We start from the raw sequence: 23,661 nt of genomic DNA on the forward strand, positions 1-23,661 counted from the left end.
GGGAAAGCAGCCTCACAAACAAAGTAACAGGCAAACAGGAAGTCACACTGCCCTCCAGATAATGAAAAAATGAAGCTGACATAATAATCATTAATATATCCAAAGTATGGGTGTGTTTTATAGTTTATTTATTGGGCTGAAATGAAAGTGGCAGAAACTAGGGCTGGGCAATAATTCAATATGAGAATTTGTTGTCCTTCAGTGGAATCGTATCATGATGAAATGATATTGAGATATTGATACGCAATTGATACCAAGCACATAACTTGGTTAAATCAAACTATTGTCTTAATCAGATTACTCTGCATGCATGTAAACATAATCTGTATATAGCTGGAAATCAATTTTTATTTTTCTATCCAATTTCACTTGAAACTGTTTTGTTAGTTTAGTACTGAAGCTCTTAATTAAATGAGATAATACTTTTACTTTGTCTAGTATTTCATTCGCAGCAGAGAATACAAAAATATTTTTTACCATGTGGTTATTTTTAACATTTATTTATTGAATTACCGTTAAACATGATATAGGGCGATATTCATTGTCATTGAAATATGAAATTTGTACACCTTGTGGAAACACAGGTAAAACTGGACTCAATAGTCTGACCAGACAGCAAGATAAAGTGTAGATAAAACAGTCTTCACTTCCAAAGCAGGTTTGGTTCACAGGACATCCATCAGGCAAACAAAAGCAAAAACGAGGTTGGGAAAAACAGGCAAAAACCAGGAACAGAACACAAGGAAATCACTGGACACAGAGGACAACAGAGACACAGGGTTGGGACGGTGTACGTGATTAGACACAGGTAGGATCAATCAGGAGCAGGGCAGACAATCACAGTGGCGGGAAAACACACAAAAGAAGGAAGTGAAGTGATCTGAAATGAGAGGAAAGTTAAGTAACACAAAATAAAACAGGAAATACTGATAAATTACAAAAATAACAAACCATAACTTAGAAGACAGGACGAGACATGACAAACACAGGTGCTGCACAGAAAAAAGGAGGGAAAACCACAAAGACAGGACACAAACTAAACCAAAAGCAAGATCATGACAGAAATGACCTATATTGTGATAGAAGTGCTGACTGCTCTCCTACCGGTGGGGTGGTCTCCTGGCTGCAGGGAACAGGGAGCAATTTGGATTAAATCCATTAAACAAACGACTAAAGCATTCATGGACCGTGCAGCCGGCTGTTATTGTCACAGTAAACACAAAGATGGCTATCGTTCCATACTTTTTTAACATTAAAGATTTGTTGAATATACAAGATTATTATGTTAAGTTTTAAAACTCATATTACACTTGATATGATCTAAAATAAACAATATATTGTTCTCATTACCACTGATTACCAGTTTTAAAACATTACTTTGACATTTTTTTTCAAGGTAAATCAAATAATTTTTTTTACTAATAATAACAGTAGTCTTCTACAATTTGAAGCCTGATTATTTGTATTATAAGAGTGTTCGACCACCAGGTAATTGAATTGTTTTTACATGTGTAAATATAATTCATTAAACATTAAAAAGACAAATAATATGCAAGATATTGTATTATTATAGCTACAAACAGTACTTTAATTATGGAACATTACTGTACTTTGGTGGGTCAATTAATTTATGTTATTTTACATTCATTTTTGGAGCCCAAGCTGCCAGAATATTACCCCCTTTTATTTACTTTTTACAGGGTAGGGTTGGATGTGTGGTAAACGTGTCAAACAAAAACAGGATGTAACTTAAGTCACTGCCTGAAGAAGAAATAAATTTGATCTGGACTCATAAATACAACCTGTTACCCAGCAGTCATTACCAGCTGCTGATCACATCTTACAGACTCAATACGCAAAATACAAATACACTTTGTCACTAAGGATAATATTGTTACACTCACACAACTACACAACCAGAACTAATGTATGCCCTGCATCAGAATCCACACAGCACACTAGCCTCTTTCTGTAACTCGACACGCAAACACACTTGTATGTCACTGTGAAAAACTTTTCACCATATGCACAGCAGGTCTATCGCAATTCAGTCAATAGTCTGACCAGACAGCAAAATAAAGTGTAGATAAAACAGTCTTCGCTTCCAAAGCAGGTTTGGTTCACAGGACATCCATCAGGCAAACAAAAGCAAAAACAAGGGTCCCTATTTCTAACCGAGTGTAAACATGATGTTTTTTTAGATTGTACTGGGTAATATTTTCTGACCTACACAACATTTGCATTACTGACAATTTGCAGCAGCATCACTCATGGAAGAACACCTTACCAGAAACAACCAGGTTTCCAATGGCAATAGAAGAAGAAACACCACAACAATAGCTTCTGTATTCATAATTGTGAATAAATGTTTTGTAGTTACAGTTCAGCTTATTATGTTCCGCAGTATTCACTGCTTTTAAAAAAACATTTTTAGTGACAATTGCAAGTGATTGCAAGGTTTTTCCAGAGACCTCAAAATGTTTTGCTGTTGAGGCTTTCAGGGGGATTCAAGTGTCAATCATTTTGCACACTGATGACAGCAAAACAACCTTAAACTATATTATAAATGTGTCTCCACTTCTAAAATGCTTCCAGGGGACTCTGAAACCTGACAGTACCATGACTGAACCGGATCACAACTGTAACATGACACAGTGGGAAGCTATCAACGCTTTCGACTGAATACATAAAGTAAAAAAAGAACACACCATGGAGAGTGTGGTATTACTCACAGGAATGTTGTTTCTCTTCTGAGTGAGGCAGGTACACTGGCGGTCACAGGAGCAGCAGCATGCCATGGTGGCTATCTGATCCTCCTTCCAAAGCTTACCCTCTTCTTCATTTCCATTCCCATCCACCTCTTCCTCCTCATCAAGCCACAGCTCTTTATCCACAGAGACTGACATAGTGCGTTGATGTTTAATCTTCTCAGGGAGACAGTGATGTGACTGCCAGTCATTAGACAGCAAAGGAAAAGATGGAGACGAAGAGAAGTTCAGCATAGGTCCTTGTGTTGTTTCTGTGGCACCATTGGATAATGTTATATCCTTTGGGGCAGTATGAAGAGCCCCATGTAACTTCTTGGTGAGAGGGTTTCGTTGAATCTGCAGGTCTGTCCATGACTGGACAGCACGGAAAGGGGTGGAAGTGTCCAAAGGGAGAACACTAGGCTGAATGGTGCATTTTGAGTCGGTTATATAGGGAACATCCTTCCTCTGGACGATATGAGAAGATAGAGATGAAGACATCTGGACAGAAACAGAGCGGCTTGATGTCTTGATATCTGGGATTGCGGAGGGGGATGGGAATGGAGCTAGGGTCAAGGAGGAGGGTGTATCTGAGCAGCCAATTGTATTTCCTGACATCTGGTCAGTGTCCATTGTTGTTGAGGATGATGGAGACAAAAGCATAGCTCTACCTGTGGATGGCAATGAGTCTAGAACAGCTGGGCCTCCAGGTAACTGAGAATTCCCAGGAGATCCGTCTGAGGTTTCAACACTAACTGACTCTTCAAGCACAGGGCTTGGATTGGAAACCTGGATGGGTTCAGCCCAATAGGCTCGCCCTTCAGTATCAAGCTGCTGAAAAAAGGCATCCACATCTCCAGTTTCACTTTCCGAGCTATCCACTGAGGTTTGGAATATCCGATCTAAGCTCTCAATCTTGATTAGATCCTTTGGTTCCACTTCAGTTCCACTGTCTGCCTCTGGCACATCATCATGTAAAACTAAAGAACTTCTTTGTGATTCATTTTCTGAGCCATTAACTTCCCTTTGACACTGTTCCGGTTGGGTTCCAGTTGAAAGCTTGTCAGGCAGACTACAGGACAGGAGCTGCGGATCTATTTCTGTTTGATTACATATTTCCTCAGAGACTAATCTACAACCTTCTGACAGGTCTGCAGAACTCTCTGTATCTGAGATGTAAACAGTCTTTTGAGTCTGCACAGTGTCACTATGTTTCTCACCCGCTGCTGCTCCCTTTTCATTCCTCTGAGTGGTATCTTTAAGGTCCAAGGAGAGGTGATTCATCTTAACATGAATAATATCTTGGACAGGAGGGGTCAGAGAAGGGTCTATGATATCATCATGTTGACAGATGGACTGCTTTGACAAGTCAGAAATACCTCCAGCAGCTGGATCTATCAGACCCTCTACATTTTGTGAGAGTGATGGCAAAGCAGACTGACAAACTGGAAAGGAAGGGTTCGGAGGAAGGCAGGGCAGTGTGGGACAGTGCTCCTCAAACTCAGAGGACACCAGTGCGAGAGAGGATGAAGTTGAGGCGTGAAAGGAGAGAGAGGAGGGTGTTTCTTCCCCAGCCTTGTGTGGATTGATAGATGAATCAGAGAGGCATATTCCATCTGAGTCTTGGAGAAGGTAATCTTTATGATTGTTTTCTGGATTCTGTGGGAGGGGCTCGTTTAGTAGGGGGGAAGCTAAAGAGGCTGGACAATGAAAATCAGGAGGGGCAGATGGAGAAGAGGGAAGCGGAGATGATAAGCCAAAAAAGGCACACAGGGAATTTCCGTGTGAAGCCACTTCACTCTGTTCTGACTGAGAGTTCCCTGGACTCCCAGAGGAAGAGTCAGACTGTGTAGAAGATGTAGCAATTGACAGAGAAAACAGACAATCCAAATTTGGAGAGGGAAAAGGAGATGAGACAGGAGGAGGGACACTTGAACAGGTAGAGCATGCTGTGCCTTCAGAGTCATGGATTAAAGCAGAGAGGTTGGGGGATGGAGTATCCTTGTCCTCAGTTTTAATCTCCTCTGGTTGCATGGGGAATGATGTAGGGGAGAGAGCGGTAAAAACAAAAGGAGAATGGAGAGTGAGATCTTGAGAGTGAGTTACGCTCTGTAACTCGGTTGAGGAAGAGCAAGGAGGAAGGTACTCACACACCAATGCAGAGAGTGAAGCAGGTGGAGACTGATCCTGATCTGGTGGTGTCTCCGTCTCTGAAATTTGCCGGTCAGATTTTGGGAGACACAACAAGACAGGAGATGGGGAAGGGCTAAAGACTAATGAAGGCTTTGGTGAAGGACCGGGTGAGACAAGGAGAAATTTGTTAACAGAAGAAGAGGTCAGAGATGAGGAGAGCAGGGGAGATGCAGGGGTATGAGGGGAAGAAGGAGAGGGGGAGGCTGGCTTCTCATTGCTCTGTATGTCAGTGCTCCCTCCTGACAGGCCGGACAGAGCCTACAACCAAACAGAGAACACAGGCAGTTACATAAACTGTACATCACATTCTAGCCACTTTTGCGCATTCTCTCATCTAGTTAGTACTGGCAATTGAAATGGTTCAGTGATTTAGCATTGCATGTCGGGGGCTTGTGAGTGTGCATTAGTAAGACCTTGATGAGATCAGCTCCTGGTGAGGTGTGCTTAAAAAGAGGGGGGATGAAGGGCTCCTCTAAAAAACCACTGCTGTCTGACTGGCAGCTGTTGCTCCGTATTACACCCTGCGCTGCTCACACACAAGGTAGGAAAGGGAAAACAAATGAAAGGAGAGACAGTGCATTATAATCATAGCTTACCATCCATTTTGTGATGGTCTTAAAGCAACAGTCAAGTCATTTTGGTTATGAGGTTGTATTCTCTCTTTCCAAGAGGCATATGAGAGGATATCCATTTTATGTCACACAGACCTTTTCAGAAGTGACTGTCACAAATAGTTCACTGATAAAAGCACCATTAATACGTGTGAGGATTTTACGAAGACAACCAATTTGTTTTTAAATGCTTTAGAAACAGGAGGTCTTAAAAAGCTACATTTGAGTGTGTCTTTTGTCAGCCGTAGAATGGCTCCTAATGTCAATAATGTCCTACTTTATAATGTACATTACACTGTAGACAGTTCTGCTTTTATCACACATTAGCACTGCTTTTGAAAAATCATGACATCATTAAGGTTGACGTAATAGAAATAGAAGTCTGACTGTCTGACTCTCTAACATATTTTCCAGACAAAAAAACGTCACATGCAGTAAAACCAGCAATGATTCTAATATGAAAATGACCAAAGCCTCGAATGACTTTGCATTTCTGCATGATGTTGAAACTGTATGCAAATGATTTACATATTTATTCGCTGATTGATCATATATCAAAAACTCTTCAAAGCATGTGTTGTAGAAGTTTCATTCAATTCTCTCACAGTTTTGAGATGGAAATGTTTGCTTGTGCTTTAAAGCAATGATAGAAAGCGACTGAGAGAGAGGAAATGTATTTTAATATAATAATGATATGCTTAATGACCCACCTAAATGTTCTGCTCCTCCTGTGTAGCTCCCCGTGACACAACTTTCATCAAAACTGTGGATCTGGAATAATATAAGCAATAAGACAACATTAATAGTAATATGACTAAAGCAGAGAAAATAGTAGAACACACTCCTGAGTTACCAGCTCATTGTATATTACGATCTAATGCAAGCCAACTGCAACAAATCCTATCTTAGTGAAGATTGTTCAGTGTTGTTGATACAGAAATGTTTTGATTCATTCAAACCTTTCATCATTTGAGGGTTGTCATTAATTCATAATGTCAAACCTGTCTCCTATTAACTGCAATAATATGCAACTAACATGTTCAGTACTGTTTTGTTCGTTTAGAGGACAACATGTTCTAATGCAGGAAGTAGTGTGATGTTCTTTTAAAACAGTTAAAAGTATTAGTATGTCAACAAAATTAACAGCACATGACAGCACAATCATTTACATGACACTTTATTGTCATGGAGGAAAAACTATCATTGTTAAAAACTAAGTGAGTCAATAGGAAGTTGTTATATATAATTGCAAATCACTGAAGACACATGCATATGTACATGGATGGGTTTGGTCAAAAAATCAAACCAGGATTAAATGTATAGCAATAAAGCATTTTTCTGTCTAATCATAAGGCAAACAGATAAAATGTTTTAAAATCAAGACAGAAGTGCACTAAAGCGTTTTGGTGAAATTAATGGTTTGGACTTTTTGGTGACCACTCTGACCCCAGTCTCTGTTCTCCTTGAGGGAGTAAGAACAGATGTGTTCCATTCTACAGGTAGTGAGGGTTTAGTATTCCAAAGCTAGACTTAAACATTACTTCATTGCTTTTATTACTACTAGAGTGATACCCACATGTGCATGAGCCTTATGTCCTCCCAACAAACCACCCCGATATAATAGTGTTTGTGTTGCCTTTGATGAACTTTGAGAACTGTTGCAGTTTGACTTGCCTCTTCAATTTCAAATGATTCCCTGGCCTGCCCTAGGCTCTTCTTTCTCAGTAAAAAAGTGTTGGCTGTCAGGGGTTGACCTTCTGTCAGGGTCCGGTGACTGAGTGCTCCCTCCTGGTCTACCAAAGGGGCCACGTTAGGCTGCGGCTGAGGGTCTGGACCAGCTCCTTTCTCCTCTGCCAGAGGACTCAGACACCCAGTCTCCAGAAGTCCAGGTTTGTCTCTTTTTGAGGGGAAGTTTTTGTCTCCAAGGTTGAATGGAGGTTGCAGTGACTCAGGTGCAGCACAGGGAGAATATGTGGCAGCAGGTGTGGTTAAGTCCTGGGTTTTATGGTTGTGGATTTGGCTGAGTGACTTCTTTGATGCTCTTCTGAACAGGATGCCCATGCGCCTCCTCCTCTCCTGGGCCTCAGGAGACAGGGCTTTCCCCAGAGGTGCTCTGAGAGGCGATGAGGAGGAAGACCTCACCAAGGAGGAGAATGCTGTAGTTACTTGCTGGAGAACCTCGAGCTGTCTAAAACGATCTGAAGGAAACAGAAGAAAACAAAAGGCAAGGAAAAAAGTACAATAAGCAGATCTGTTAATAGTCTTGGAACAAAAAACTCACTGACACCAGGTCTCTGGATCACATCTAATATTTATTCCAACAGAATGTCCAAAATCCATCAGCACTGCGAAACCAACCTAATCCAAACAGCACCACCCCCTCTGCTACCCCATAACACCCACATGTTTTAATTAAATAAAAAAAAAGCTTCAGAATGTCCATCTGTAAAGATTAAAAGACCTTTGGGTGGCTACATTTCTCCAGATACTTGTTGGAAACTGGTTCTAGCTGTTTTTAGTGTTCTTTGGCGATTGATTGGGACGCCGTTATCAGCTGTAACCGTTGTGTGAGCTCTAACCAGTGGGGCACGCTCACACTAACGCAAGCAGGCACAAGCATGGGAGCAAAGCAGGGAGAAGCTCTGGTAACAACACACACCGAGGTAGAGAGACTTCATTGTCTGCTCAGGAAGACCTCATCCTCCTCTATATCTTTACATAGACAATAGTTGTTTATGCTATATTAATGGTCATATAGAGAACCTTTAAAAGACAAGAGAGCTAAGAAGAGCCATACACACCCATCTTTTTTACCTTGTTCTCATGGCTGCTTTGGTATAACTAGGCTAGTAGAGGGTGGGTTATCAAGCAGACCCTATGCAGCCTCTGATGGGTGAAGTCTGCTTCCTAGTGCCAGTACTGTAATCAATACATTCATTCGAGTCAACACAGACTGAAGGAAAGACAGACCACAGAAATTAAAATCAGTAAAAGAAAAATTACCCGCAAACTGATTAAAAGATAATAAATGAATGTTGTAAAACTTAAACCATATCTGTTTAGTACATCTCCCTTCTCATATAAATTACAACTATATGTATTTCATTTTGGAAAATGGCATTTTGGAAAATTCCATGGCATGGAAAATCCATGCCATGTCTTCTGCCTCTAATGTTTAGCTTCAATTTACACATTTGACATTTTGTTTTCCAGGCAGCACGGTGGTGTGGTGGTTAGCACTGTGGTCTCACAGCAAGAAGGGAAGCTTAGGTTAATTGATGACTCTAAATTGCCTGTAGGTGTGAATGTAAGAGTGAATGGTTGCCTGTCTCTGTATGTCAGCCCTGTGATAGTCTGGGGACCTGTCCAGGGTGCACCACACCTTCACCTATGTTCAGTGGCGGGCTGTGCATTTTATATCTGGGCCTTCAGTGCTGTCCTTCTACAGTTGAACCACGTCCTAATAAGCTCATTATGACGCCACAGCTACAGTTAGTATTTGTTTCTAGGGGTGTAACAATACACATATTCATATTAAACTGTTCGGTACGAGGCTCACGAACCGAACAATACGTTTGAATAATACTAGTGCATTTGGAAAATACAGAAGCTTAAATTGTGGGAAATATAATGTTTTCGATGGACTACGCTCAACCTGACAATATGCTGTTTGACACGCCCAAACAGCATAACCACAACATTGTACTCTAGTGAGGTGCGTGTGTTCTGCTAAACTAGCTTAGCAGGAAATCCAACAGCAGCACACAAGCTACAAACTCTCCCCGCAGCGTTTAGCTGTTCCCTACTGATTCAAAAGCAATCGCCACACAATCCCCATTTCTCCAGACCATCATTCCTGCTTTGTTAAAGAAAACAAAACCCCAAACAGAGAATCAAATGTCTGGACAATAACCCCGCGCATGATAGGATGCTTCGTCATTAACGGACAATGCATATAGTCAAAATCAATGTAATTAACACAATGACAAGAACAAACTCACAAGAACCAGTCACATATATTTATTTGACAACAAAGCAACAAATCAATCCAACACTGCAGCGCTAAAACACGTATTCCGCCGCACACTGAAGAGCACAAGCCATTCAAATATTATTCACATCAGAGGGAACAATATTAACCATATCATAAAAACGACACCATAGACAAATGAACACAGTAGTAACGCTACTACAGATGTTAAACACAAAAGCACTTCACTTACCAAATCTGCTGTTCACTTAAAGACAAAGTCCATCCTCATTTATTTGATTACAAAGAGTTTAATACCGCGGTTGTACAGAACATTGCGGTTCAATTCCAGCCAGAGGACCTCCTGTGAATGTGTTCGTTGAGTTGTATATCCACTTGGGTCTCAGCAAAAGTTTTCAAAAGCACCGTAGCTTGTAAGTGTCCTGTCGTGCTATGGTGTCTTGTTGCTGCCTTGGTTAGCCACCTCAGGTTAGCGTAGCGTAGCTCCAAACACCAAGACGCTCAGTTGCAAATTAAACTCATTCCCAGCCATAACATGTACAATGCTTCTCCGATGCTGTTAGCCAGGAATACCATTCTTACAAATCCTTTTCCATACTGGGTGTTAAAAAAACAAAGCTACACCAAGCAAAATGCTAAAAATGCCATGTCAATGTCATAACTTCTTACATATCTTTCAACTTGAACTCTTACTACTAATACTAACTTCTGCTAGCTAGCTTCAGCTTCAACAGTGACGCTAGCCCACTGACCAATCACACCGCACGTTAATGCTGACGTACTTAGCAGGCTACCTCGGTAGCTCTGGCACATCCAAGAATACGCCCAAAATGTCAAACAAAAAATCTGATTGGTTGAAGACTATGACAATCAACAATATTGTCCCCATTTACTATAATCTGCAAAGTTTACCTAGAGGGCATCGGGCCTCTCTTCTTACCTAGAGAAATACTGGTGAAATCTGATTGGATAAAAGCTCCACAAGCTGCACTGGAAGCAGTGCTGCAGGCTGGAAGCAGAGCAACTGAGGAAGACAGTAGCTGGGCAATGACAAAAAAAAGCTAATGGGAAAAAAAATATATAATACATGTTGTGTATTTGTGAAGAAATATTTAATTATAAAATAGCTATAATTTTGTGATTCTGTTTAGGCCAGCAGAGAAGGCTTTGCTGACCCTGATGGCCCACCACTGCCTATGTCAGCTGGGATCAGCTCCAGCCCCCCACAACCCTGAATAAGATAACAGTTTACAGCTGGATGGATAGAATACTTAATCTCTTATACATTTAATTGCTGTTTTCTATGTATTAGATATTACATATTAGAGTTAATTTGGAGAAAAAATGGGGATATTATAGCCACATTATCCCTAACCGGCCATATCCACAGCCAACTATGAAAGTGTCAACCAGTTGCTCATCATTTGATAAGAAATAACGAGCAAGAGAGAAGTAGTTTTGCTAGCACAAATGTGCAAATTGTGTTTGACTCAATACATAACCAGTTCAGTTTATCTGGGATCCATTATGTATGCTGGGACATTTGTGCTTACACATGGCTCAACAGACTTGAGTGTATGTTTGGTCCAGGTCTGTTCTTTCCTGTTTTGGGCTTCTTAGTTCCAATGAGGGGAAATCTTAACGCTTAGAGAACGCTGTTCATCCAAATTAGTCTTAGCTAATTAGCTCTTTCTTGTATGTTCAAAGATGCTCCCTAAACAAATATATTCCCCTGTTTGGTGTGGAAGAACTTGGCTAGCCTAAACAGAGCTCTGACCTCAACACCATCCAACATCTTTGGGTGAACTGGAACACCAACCGTGAGCCAGACCTCATCACCGGTCAGAGATCCCTAATGCTCTTATGAATGAATGGGTGAAAATCAATGCAGCCAGGTTCCAATATTTGACTAAACAGTGGGCATGATGCCAGTATTAAGATGCCATGATACAATTAAACATACATGCATCAGTTGCTGGTCTTTGTACCAATGAAAACTTAGACTTACTGCTGACATCTGGGTTCTCCAGGTCCAGTCGGTTCTTCTGGGCTTCCAGAAACACCTGGAGGTTTATTCCTCTCGCCTGAGACTGATGATTAATGAATCGGGCCGGGATACGTCCAGAAAGGTCAGGTTCGTCACAGCCAAAGCCCAGGTCCAAGAGAACCTCCTCTGGGTCATCATTCCACAGGTTGAGTATGTCCATCACACTGCCAACAGAGGGCAAATGGAGCCTTACTCAGAACTGAATATGTGTCTCTACATAAATACACACACTATTAAACATTTGTGTGTGTGTGTGTGTGTGTGTGTGTGTGTGTGTGTGTGTGTGTGTGTGTGTGTGTGTGTGTGAGGCAGTGTCTAACCTGTGTGGTCTAGAGTGACCTGAAGTTGCTGAGCTGAAGCTGCTCCACCTGCTGAGAGCTGGACTTGACGTGCTCCACCTGTTGGTGTACACAGCAAAGAGTTCATGGTTCTAGTCACACACGATTTTCAAATTGTTAGGACCTGAGCACGGTTCGCCACAAAAAACTATGGCTTTTGAGGTAATTATTATTTTTCTCCTGCACATTTTTGAGGGGCTTGGCTTCAAAACCCACGGAAATTGGCACACAACAGGAACTGGGCTTGGGCAGGGGCCAAAGCTGGGATAAAGTTCTGTCGATGTTCACACAATTTGGTGGGATCATTGCACTCATCTTCAACACATTTAAAAATTCTTAAAAAGAATTTGCTTGAAAAAAAGTCAGCCATATTTGATTTTGTGCATTGATTTTCCTTTTTTAACACATTGTGAGAATAGACAGTGCTTGGGTTCATACATGTTTAGCGGGCTTCATTGCGCCCCCTAATGTGTGAAAGGCCTTAGTTGGGACATAGTTGCTCTGGTATTCACCAAATTTAGTACCCGTATAGCTCTCGTGACTTTAGACATATTTCCCATTTGCTTTCATTATCATTATTTTGAATTTGGTGCGTTTTTTTACGTAAACTTTTTCTAACTCCTCCAAGAGGGTTTATCAGATTTGTTTCAGATTTGGTTGGTATAACCCTCCAACTAATGTGATTTTAGATTGCAAAGTATTATTCAGTACATCAAATGATGATGTCACAGTTCATGTGACAATACGCCATTTTAGGCACTTTATAGGTATAGTTTTCTTTTTTAAAAACTCCTCCTGGAGGATTCAACACATCTACTTCTGGTTTGGTAAAGAGAATCATTAGACGTTCATGTTACCAAGTTGTGAATGTTTCGTGTTTAATGTGAGTTGCTATGGCAAGTTCTTCAATTTGCATTCTTCGCCATGACACAGAAAGCTGTTGACTGACTTTACTTTGTCCAATCTGCACCAAATTTCACATGCTGGATAAGAGCCCAGGCCTGAAGACATTTACAGGTTAGAGCTAGTCATAGCGCCACCTACTAACAACAGGAAGTTGGCCTTATGTGACAAAGATTATCGGATTGACACAAACTATTAATGATGTGGTCCATACATGATGTACAGCAACATATAATAAGCTGCAGACCACCAGCCCCTCACACTCTCCCCCACCGACATGTGTGATGCGCTGAACAAGATTAATGCACGTAAGGCTGCTAGCCCTGATGGTATCCCCAGATGCATGCTCAGGGCCTGTGCTGGGCAGCTGACTGAGGTCTTCAAAACCACCTCAATCGTGCCAGCGCCAAAACACTCCACTGCAGCGAGCCTAAAAGACTTCCGCCCTGTTGCACTCACCCCCATCATCATGAAGTGCTTCGAGAGGCTGGTCCTGGCTCATCTCAAAACCTGCCTACCACCCACACTGGACCCCCTCCAATTCGCCTACCACCAGAACAGGTGTACAGAGGACGCCATCTCCACAGCGCTTCACTCCGCCCTCTCCCATCTGGACAACAACACCTATGTGAGAATGCTTTTCATCATCACCATCACCCCCTCCAAACTGAGCACCAAACTAGGTGACCTTGGCATCAACACCTCCCTCTGCAGATGGATACTGGATTTCCTAACCAACAGACCCCAGTATGTTAGGTTAGGCAATCACACCTCCTCTGCCCTCACCCTGAACACTGGCGTTCCACAGGGCTGTGTGCTGAGTCCTCTCCTCTACTCCCTGTTCACCTATGACTGTACACCTGTACATTGTTCCAATACCATTATCAAGTTTGCAGACGACACAACGGTGGTGGACCTCATCAACAACAACGATGAGTCGGCCTACAGGGAGGAGGTCTGGCACCTGGTGGCATGGTGCGCCAACAACAACCTGGCCATCAACATCAAGAAGACCAAGGAGCTTATTGTGGACTTCAGAAAGACTAAAGGCTGCACACACACACCCATCCATATCAATGGAATGGAGGTTGAGCGTGTCACCAGCTTTAGGTATCTGGGTGTCCACATCTCAGAGGACCTCTTTTGGACCCTCACAATCTCAACCCTGGTCAAGAAGACACACACTCTTCTTCCTGGGGAGAATGAAGAAAATCCACAAGTCTCCTCTGATCAAGAGCATCCTTACAAGCTGCATCACAGTTTGGTATGGCAACTGCTCTGTCTCAGACCGGAAAGCACTGCAGAGGTTGGTAAAAACTGCCCAACGCATCAATGGTACTACACTCCCTGCCATTGAGATCGTCCACCTCAAGCACTGCCTGCGGAGCGCGCGCAGATAGCCATAGACTGTTTGCCCTCCTCCCCTCTGTGAGGCGCTATAGGAATCTCCGTTCCTGGACCTGCAGGCTCAGGAACAGCTTCTTCCCCTCAGCTGTCATCTTACTAACCTCTGCACCATAGCCCCCATCCCTGGTTACCTGTAAAACTGAATTTTTTTGTCCTAGTACTTGTAGTCTGTGCAATGACAATAAAGTTGAATCTGAATCTGATAGTGGACACGGGCTGTGGTACAGATCGAGTTTCGTCATTTTCAGCGGTACACACTACACATAGGAAATCCTATCGCAGTGTCAGATGACCGAAGTGCACAAGGTGCAGGGGCCAGTTTATTGTTACTTGCATTGTTAATTCAAATTTATAAACTGACATTTACACATGACATTCTATATATTTATTTACTATTAACAAATCCCATGTGCAGACCCAAACCAACAATCAATTAATGCCACTTACTAGTCATATGTACTGTATATACAAAGCCTGATATATCTTCTTCCTCTGTGCCATAGAGCTCCATTAAAAACCCATCAATGAGCCGGTGACTGTTCATCACCATGAACACACACACATTGTAGTTTATATTGACGGTCCCACATACAACATCCTGCTGCTACAAATACTTACTAGAACACCAAATGTGGAATAATCCTCCGCTGAAAACAGTCAACAAATGTAACGTTGGAGTCAAAGTAAAACTATATATTTGTGAGGCATTTTTAAACATTGATGTTTTCAGTTGGAACAAATGGACTTGGAGCTTTGTGCCACAGTTCAAAACGGACTAATCCATTGATGGTTTTGGGCTGCCATCAAAAAATAAAAAAAGCTTCCTAAACACTTTTCCTTGACCTCGATGGAAAACGTCATGAGGTCAAGAAAAGATGTCAAAGAGAGTTCAAAAGGATTTAGGAAAAGACAACAAGGGTGCTCAGAGAATCCCACTGCACTTTCACTGCAGGTCCTTCTGCTGCAGTCACACTTTACAATCAACACTGGTCCCAGTAGTCCGCACATACCAACACTGATAATACGTTCATTATCAATATCTGCAAATTGTGAATTCAACCGTTCAGTTATATATAGTTTACTGTTGAATGATTTATTATAGGCCTGTCTTGCTTTAATTAAATAATGCTTCTTGTTGAACTGTCCTCTTTTTCTGCTGTAAGACTGCATCAAAAAAAGAAAAACATTACTTCATTACCAAGGTTGAAACAGAAATGAAAAAGGACTATAGACTACAAAGGTTAATTTAATAAATATTGAGTCAATTGTTTGAGTTATTGAGAATAGGTATATGCGTGTTTTTATTCATACTCCTTTTTGAACATGTAATATTTATTCATGTTGATCATTTATGTTGTTTATGAGAATTTGTTTATTGACAGTTTGCTATATTTTCTGCACATGTATTTGTTATTCTGGTTTTATTTGTACTTCCTTAGCAAAAAAGACTATTCGACCACAGCCTTTGTCTTTTCATGGGATTTGTTGACAATGAGAACAGATACACAAAGTTAATCTCAAAGACATGCTAAGTTGTGGGTTATTGTTTGATAATCAATTACCTTACATATTATAGCCTATTTGAACTAACACAACCTCAATGTACAAGAACAAAGACATCTGAATTAATCAAATTCCAACATTGTGAGATTTAACATAAGATTGATCTTCAATATATACAGAATATAAATGGAATAACAACTGTTGTGTACTCACATTGTGATCTAGGTCTTTGTTGATCAGAACCCTGTGTTACCTGTCCTTGATCCTTTATATCCCTCTGCTCTTAGCTGATTCATATTTTCTGTACAGCTGTCAAGGATTGCAATAACTTTCCTCTTCGCTTTCTATGCAAACTCGGCTGTGCATAGGAGGAGGTGAGGCTTATTTGCCTGGTAAATAATGACTTGTAGTTATGCGTCTATGTGTTCAGGTCCAGAAGCTGCTATCACAGCCTGACTCAACTGCTGGCAGTCAAAGACACACTGCAGTGGTACCTCGTGATGTTCTTCTAGTGTTTAAACAACCACAGAACATGTATTTATTCAAACAAATGTAATCAGAAAGACGATAAAAAAAAGTGAAGTGCTTATCTATAACACATAACAGGAACAGCTATTGAAATGTCGTCTAATCACTCTGCCTATTTTGCACACGCTTATCAGGTCTTCTCAACATGAAGGTGCTTGTGTTACCAGATGAGAGGTAAAGCCTCTATGCGGGTATGGATATGCCAAGTAATATGTGTTTATCTTAATGATTCGTTTCATTCTAGAAACCCTTTTAATCACTGGACTGAAGCATAGCATTTGTGTTGTGTTATTCTGTTCATCTGCCTCTCAAAGTCTCTCATGATCTCAAAAAAGGGGCTGTTTGAAACTCTGCATGACATATAAATTACTTTGACAAGTATTAACAATAGAGGTGGTAGAGACAGGACCAAGGTTACATGCAACTAGTTACCACAATAACATAAGGATCAGAGCCAGCCAAGCCCAGCTCTCTTTGCTCATAATGAACACTCAACCTGCCTATAAACACAAGACAAGACAGTGAGCAGACAGAGAGCCGTCTGAACATGATGGTGAGCCTCAAATATACACCAACATTCTCCATCTACTGTGGTTTGTGAGAACACTGCCATGTCTTCCTTGTCTGCCTTAAGCAGCAATACAAAAAGCTAAATAATTAGCTAATCAGCTTTCATTGATTAGCCTGTTCTTATGATCAAACTGCATTTTTTTCTCAATACTCCGGGCATTTACTAATTAATAGCATCCCTACTTGCAACCTTATTTGTGTTGGAAGGTGAACATGACTTAAACCCTGTAACTCTGTGTTTACGGATTGTTCCAATGACCAATAAAGCATTAAAGTGAGATTAGGGATACTGCAGATTTGTTGATCCAAGATTTAATTGATATGCTTATAATCTTCACAAAAGGTATACAGTAGGTTGGATCGAGATGTCACAAGTTTCACAGGCCTCTAAAACACTGCCGTCTATTCAAATTCATCCTGTTCAAAGGGCAGTTTAAAATGTTTAAAAACGTACAAATACATTTTAAATGCAACTAGAACTGTGCTGCAAACTGCAACACAAATCTTGATTAACTCTGACCTCAAAATGAAATGTCTTCCAATTTGATTCAATATTATTAACATTTACACCTTGATTTCAACTGACTTGCTTTAAACTACTGCTTTAGAATACTAAAGTTAGCTCATTTTTACTTTCAAACACTAGTATCAAAATATCCACAAATAATTTCATTCTAAACAAAGTTGCGTTAGCACTGTGCTTCACTCTACACTACTGGCTGAAGGTTCTGTACATCTGACAGGAGATGAGAACAAGAAGAAGAGAGGCGTACTTACCGCAGAAACTCCTGGACTGTCCTCACCCTCTGGCTACCATATAAAGACGCTGCAGGAGAGACAAGTCATGTTATCTGGACAGGAAAGCAAACAGGGCATGTGAGGCCATACGTGACACAAGCAAAGAGAGAAACATTAGAAAAGGAGGAAGACAGAACAGAGGGAAACGTCTCCTTCATTTTCTGCGGGTTGAAAGTCGGTGCATCCTGTTCAAGTTTGGTGTCAAGGCTCTTTGAGCTATATTAGGTAAGTCTCCCTCTCCCTCCCTCTCTTCTTTTTCCTCCAGTGGGTGTTTGGGTTTTGGCAGTTGCCTCTGCCTCCCCCTCCCCCTCCCAGACGAGGACTCCATTTGACATTGGCATGGTGTCAAGAAGAAAGTAGTCTCTCTCTTTCTTTAGTGCCATACCGTGTTTTTCTCACATGCACACATCATTTTTGTCCCCAAAAAAATACTCCAACGTCCAGTTAACCTGCAGGCATTACTGTGAGACATTCATCAGTTACCTTTAAAGGTAAAAAAACAAAAAAACAGTGACAGTGGTGTTGTGGTCCACAGGGCTCTGATCTTTCTACTTCTTTCCACAGTGGAATGAAACCTTTACATATTTCTGTGTGTACATTTTTTATTTTTGGTTAAATGTCATGTGGAAAGTGACTTGCTTATAGATTCACCTCGAACATGTTTATGACCTGATGTAAGTCAAATGTTTTTTTTGTCGATGAAATGAAAATGAAATGAAAATGAAATGAAAATGAAATGAAAATGAAAATGAAAATGAAAATGAAAATGAAATAAAAATGAAATGAAAATTACATTGACTCATTCTCCCTCATTGTTAAAATTAAAAATGTATGAACCTGAATCTATGATCTATCTATGACGTGAACACTTTAACTACTGGACAATTCACTGAAAAATCCTTCTTTAGTTTATGTGAGCCTGGGGCTTTAAATTTCCACAAATCACATTTGCGTAACCATGGACCATGATTGGCTCCAAACCTTATGATGTCACAACTTATGCTTGTAGGTACATGCCTTTGACTGAGATTTGAAGTGAGCGCAGAGAAAACAGCCTTCTAGTGTCAACCTCTGCACATACTGTACATCATTCTGTACAGTGAAGGTCAAACATTTGAATGATGTAACAAGTTCAGACTCCCATTTATTGTTCATTTGCCTAGTCAGTGTATCCTCATACAACGGCTGGTATAATATCTTACGAAAAGTTTTTGTTAATTTTTGTGCGATCTCCTACGAAATGTCTACCATACCTATACAGACATACATACACCCTGCGGTGCACAACCTGTTTAAGAAAGATTGTGTTTGGGTTCAAATAAATATGTTTGTTGAATGAAAGTCCTGTGCTTGTTGGACAATAAAATATATATATATATATATATATATATATATATATATATATATATATATAGTACAATATATGTCTAATTTTGTGTACAATGTATCTTTGAAACTGAGAGCCTACCAATTATATTTATGTACAGTAGCAGGCAGCATTTTTATTTTTCTGTATAACTTAAACCCGTTTTTGAAGTCACTGAGAATTGAGAAATACTAAAACTTTTTGGTCAAAAGGGTTTATTTGTGCAAGTTAAGCGTGAATAAATACATGTTGCCTTTGTGTGTTTAATGCAATCAGTTGATATAACTTTTTCAAATATAAAAACCATCTCCATAATCCTATACACAATTTTCTCTGCTTTCATGCCATAATTTGCCACACCACAATCTTTGTGCACAGTGGACTGGATTAGATTATGAAATTAGCACCTCGATGTAATGCACCGAGAATGTTTTTTTAATTGGGAATCATTTTGAATCGAGAATCGATTTTGAATTAAATTGTGACTCCAAATATATAAATCAAATTGAATTGTGAAACACTGAAACACTTAGGTATGTCTGGAGTTTTCCAATAAATACAATCTTACTCCACATCTTCTATCTGGTTCATGGGAAGAACAGATACTTAATTATGTAAAGTTCCTCCAAGTTTAAGATGTTAATTATTTGACGTGCTTTTTGTGGAAAGTTTATATGAAAATTTTTATTTTATATTGTATTACTCATCCGGACCCACTTGAAAATAAGATTTTACATTATGCACTTGTACTTAATGAAATGAGACAGAAGAAAACAAAAAATATAACTTAATTTTGTCATATGTTTGTTTTGTTCCTGGGTTTAATACATTATGGTTGTTTTACGGTAATCCCTTCCGTGGACTCCCTCATTGTCACATTTTCTGAGCCAGTTTGTGACAAATGGGTGCATGTCCGGGACGCAGATCTGTACACATACATACAAAAACCTCATTACATGACATAACATACAATACAACTACACTGTTACAAACAGTTGTGACTTTCATGGACAGGATATCTAGGCGCAGCCGCAGGGTGGAGAACGTCAGGTTCGGGGGTCTCGGGATCGCCTCACTGCTGTTTGCAGATGATGTGGTCCTGTTGGCCTTCTCGGATCGTGACCTCCAGCATTCACTGGGGCGGTTTGCAGCCGAGTGTGAAGCGGTGGGGATGAGAGTTAGCACCTGCAAATCTGAGCCCATGGTGCTCTGCCGGAAACCAGTGGATTGCTCCCACCAGATGGGGATGGAGTGGCTACCGCAAGCGAAGGAGTTCTAGTATCTCGTGGTCTTGTTCACGAGTGAGGGTAAGATCGACAGTGCGCTTTGCTGCACTGCCTGCACCGGGCCGTCTTGGTGATGACTTTACCGGAGAATTTACCGGTCGGTCTACGCTCCAAAATCTCACCTATGGTCACAAACTCTGGGTCGTGACCAAAAGAACGAGGTCACGGCTACCAGCGACTGAAATGAGTTTCCTACATGTCCACATGATAAAAGATGCATTTTCTACTTCTTAGCATGTTGATATTATTCCTGGTGTCTGCTGCAGTTTGGTTGACAACTTTTAGTGCCTGTTTGTGTGATTCATTGTTTTGAATATTGATTACATTTCTTTTATAGTAAACATAAACGCGTAACATCACCACAATTATCATAATAAGTGAGTAAAGCACTTATGGAAATCATATTTTATCAGCTTTTTATAGCCTACAGCTACATATTTTGAGTGCAATGCAGCATATTGCTGTTTATATCACGTTAGTGTGCCCTGCATTCTTGTGCCCTTAAAGTTGCAACACATAATACTGGAAAGCTGGAGCCTGGTCACACAATACTTAACTTTTCACATCTCAGTATAAATAGCCTACACTAGAGCAACTTTCTCTCCCTGTTGGTGTTGGACGATACACACTGATCGATAAATCATTGGCTTGCTTTCCTAAACTGCAGAATGTGACTGTAAAGACTCCCTGCTGAGGATGGCACCTTAAAAGTCCAGAATAGGAGGCTGTTTACCTTCTACACCCAAGGCCAAGTCATCGTCACCGACGGAGTTCCTCCTCAGAGGCTCTGCAGGGAACACAGGAGACAGCAACATAAGAACCAGACAATACTATTACTGACAGAAACACTACTTTTCTTGCGTAGTTCATCAGCATGGGCTCATATTCATAAAGCATATCAGAATTACTGCCGGGGGAGATGGGGATAATTAATTTGCTACATGCATTGACATGTTGAGGAGTACACTGCTATCATTATATGGGCTTGTGTACCTCACAACATGGTAACAGTTGAGTTCTTTTTATAAAGATAAAGTCAAGTATATTTCAACTTCAGAGGTTAGCTGAGAGAGACAGAGGGAGCGAGGGAGATGGGGCTATAACAATAGTTACATACCATAACTCTAGATTCTATGAGTATAGGCGCAGCGCTCTAAGAGCCATTGCTGTGGGCCACACCTCACCTATAAATTGAGATGAGACCAGACAATCAGCTCACAAAACAAACAGCCCTCTAAGAGCTATCTCTATTGGGTTAAGGGTGGAGTCAGAAGTTATTTCACATGGCATTCTCCAAAAAGAGAAATGTGGACCAGAGCCAAGAATGGACAGACTCTTATATGTCCATCCGTCCCACAGGCAGTTTAAAACCAGTATGTCTCATATGTTCAGACCTGTGACGATTATTAAAAGCGGTAATGTGAAGCGCCGCTACGAGACAAAGCACAAATCCTTTGAGAGTGTGATTTGACAGTTTGAATGTCAATTGAATACACATGCTCTAGACAGTCTGGTCCTATCCAAAAGTCTTAGACAAATTGCAAACCATCAGCGTTTGCTAATAAGGCAACTGTCTTCCATGAAGATGCTGTTTTTTTTTGTGATTTTCAAGATATGCATTAAAAATCAACCATACATTACAATGAATACATACATACATACACACATACATACATACACACATGTATACATATACATACACACACACACATATACATCCATAAACACATATACACATAAATAATAATAAAGAAATTAGAATAAATCAAAGTTTTTTTGGGGGTTTTTTGCGGCTGTTAAGCCGGTTAGTAAGGTGCGTTTTTGTTACTGTGATAGTTTTAGCAGGGACATGTCATTTAGGAGCAGTACAGTCGGAATGCATGGAACTACATAGTTCAGAACATTTGTCAAAAAGGAGCATACCATTTTCCAAAAGAGAGTTACATCTTTGCAAAACCAAATCATATGCATAAAAGAACCAGCAAGTCCTTCTGTACAAGAGTACATAATGGTGATGGAATTACTTTGATTAAGAAACTTTTCCTAGGTGTGAGGTAAGTTCGGTGAAGAAAGTTAAGATGTATCTGTTAAGATGTGTCTCATTAGGATTTTTAGAGGTTTCAGTTATGGTTTTCCAAATGTAATCTCAGTCCAATGACACGTTCTCCGTCAGGTGTTCGAGGCCTTTAGTCCAGACCCGTTCGATACATAGAGGTTTATAAGAAGGGACAGAAAAGAATGAGTACAGTTTTGATACTAATCCCTTTGTTTGGCCTTGTGTATTCAAGATGGTATGTAAGTGATGTGATCCCAAAGGATCATTCCATGGTACCCCATATGCTTTGAGTGATGACCTTAGTTGTAGGTATAGAAAAAATGATGACCCAGGTAAATTAAAGGTACTACGTATATCACTAAATGACCTCAGACCATTCTCATTAAAGATATCTGCCAGTTTATGTACCTTTTTGCTTGGCCATGTTGTTGATGAAAATGGGATCCCACCAGTAAGTAGTAGACAGTTATTAAAAATTGGGGTATCGAGATGCCATTTGAGATTTGTTTTGGTCTCCTTTTCAGTTATGCGCCATGTTGATAATACAAATGATATAATTGGGCCAAGGCAGAGTTTAGATTGTTTGAGCGGAATATTAGAGAAAACTAGGTCCTCTAACCTGCGTGGTAAGGCAAGATTTTCTTCAATTGGTTTTCAAGATACCGATGCATCTGGATTCAACCAGGTTGAAAGTGGTCTCAAAACAAAAGACCACAAATAGTGTTTAAAATTTGGTACCGAAAGACCACCTTTAGATTTATGTCATTGTAATGTGATCATTTTAACCCGTGGTTGTTTCCCTCCCCATATAAACTTCGAAATTAAGGAGTTAAGTTTATTCCAATAATTAGATGGTGGAGAAAGGGCGAGTCTGTAGCGATTTTGAACTGTGAGTCCATCTGTTAAAGTCAGATTCAACACATTTATAAATGCCCATATAGTTTTTTGAGATGATTGTATTAGGGGAATTAAGGTAGGGATCTCTGTATCAAATGTTGATTTAATGGTAAAAGAGCTGATTTGGTTTAGTTAATTTTATAACCTGACAAGGAACTATATTCTGCAAAGGTGCTTAAAATGTGAGGGATAGAAATAGGGGCTTTGTCAACATATATTAAAATATCGTCAGCATATAAAGAAATTACATGACTGGTGTCATTGAAAGTTATTGGAAAAATAGATGGGTGTTCTCTTAGAGTTTGTGCCAGTGGTTCAAGTGACAAAGCAAATAAAGAGGGACTAAAGGGGCAGCCTTCAAGACAGGAACGTGTAATGTGAAATCGGGGGGAGGCAATCCCATTAGTAACAATCATAGCC

At 40.4% G+C, this 23,661-nt stretch overlaps 1 protein-coding gene across 1 annotated transcript in view; it reads right to left on the reverse strand.

Moving 5' to 3' along the window:
• Positions 1–23,661, reverse strand: part of itprid1 (ITPR interacting domain containing 1) — a 52,298-nt gene that overhangs the window by 16,038 nt on the left and 12,599 nt on the right. The window contains exons 5-12 of the mRNA XM_068709617.1: positions 21,022–21,075; positions 17,616–17,664; positions 11,910–11,987; positions 11,551–11,753; positions 7,226–7,749; positions 6,262–6,322; positions 5,354–5,466; positions 2,733–5,198 (exon numbers count right to left, since the gene is read on the reverse strand). Of these exons, the coding sequence (XP_068565718.1) occupies positions 2,733–5,198; positions 5,354–5,466; positions 6,262–6,322; positions 7,226–7,749; positions 11,551–11,753; positions 11,910–11,987; positions 17,616–17,664; positions 21,022–21,075 (3,548 nt within the window). The remainder of the gene's footprint in view (positions 1–2,732; positions 5,199–5,353; positions 5,467–6,261; positions 6,323–7,225; positions 7,750–11,550; positions 11,754–11,909; positions 11,988–17,615; positions 17,665–21,021; positions 21,076–23,661) is intronic.

The sequence above is a fragment of the Cebidichthys violaceus genome, unplaced genomic scaffold (genome assembly GCF_023349555.1).
Source record: "Cebidichthys violaceus isolate CVI_PGR_0920_01 unplaced genomic scaffold, fCebVio1.0.p SCAF_15, whole genome shotgun sequence".
Lineage (NCBI taxonomy): Eukaryota > Metazoa > Chordata > Actinopteri > Perciformes > Stichaeidae > Cebidichthys > Cebidichthys violaceus.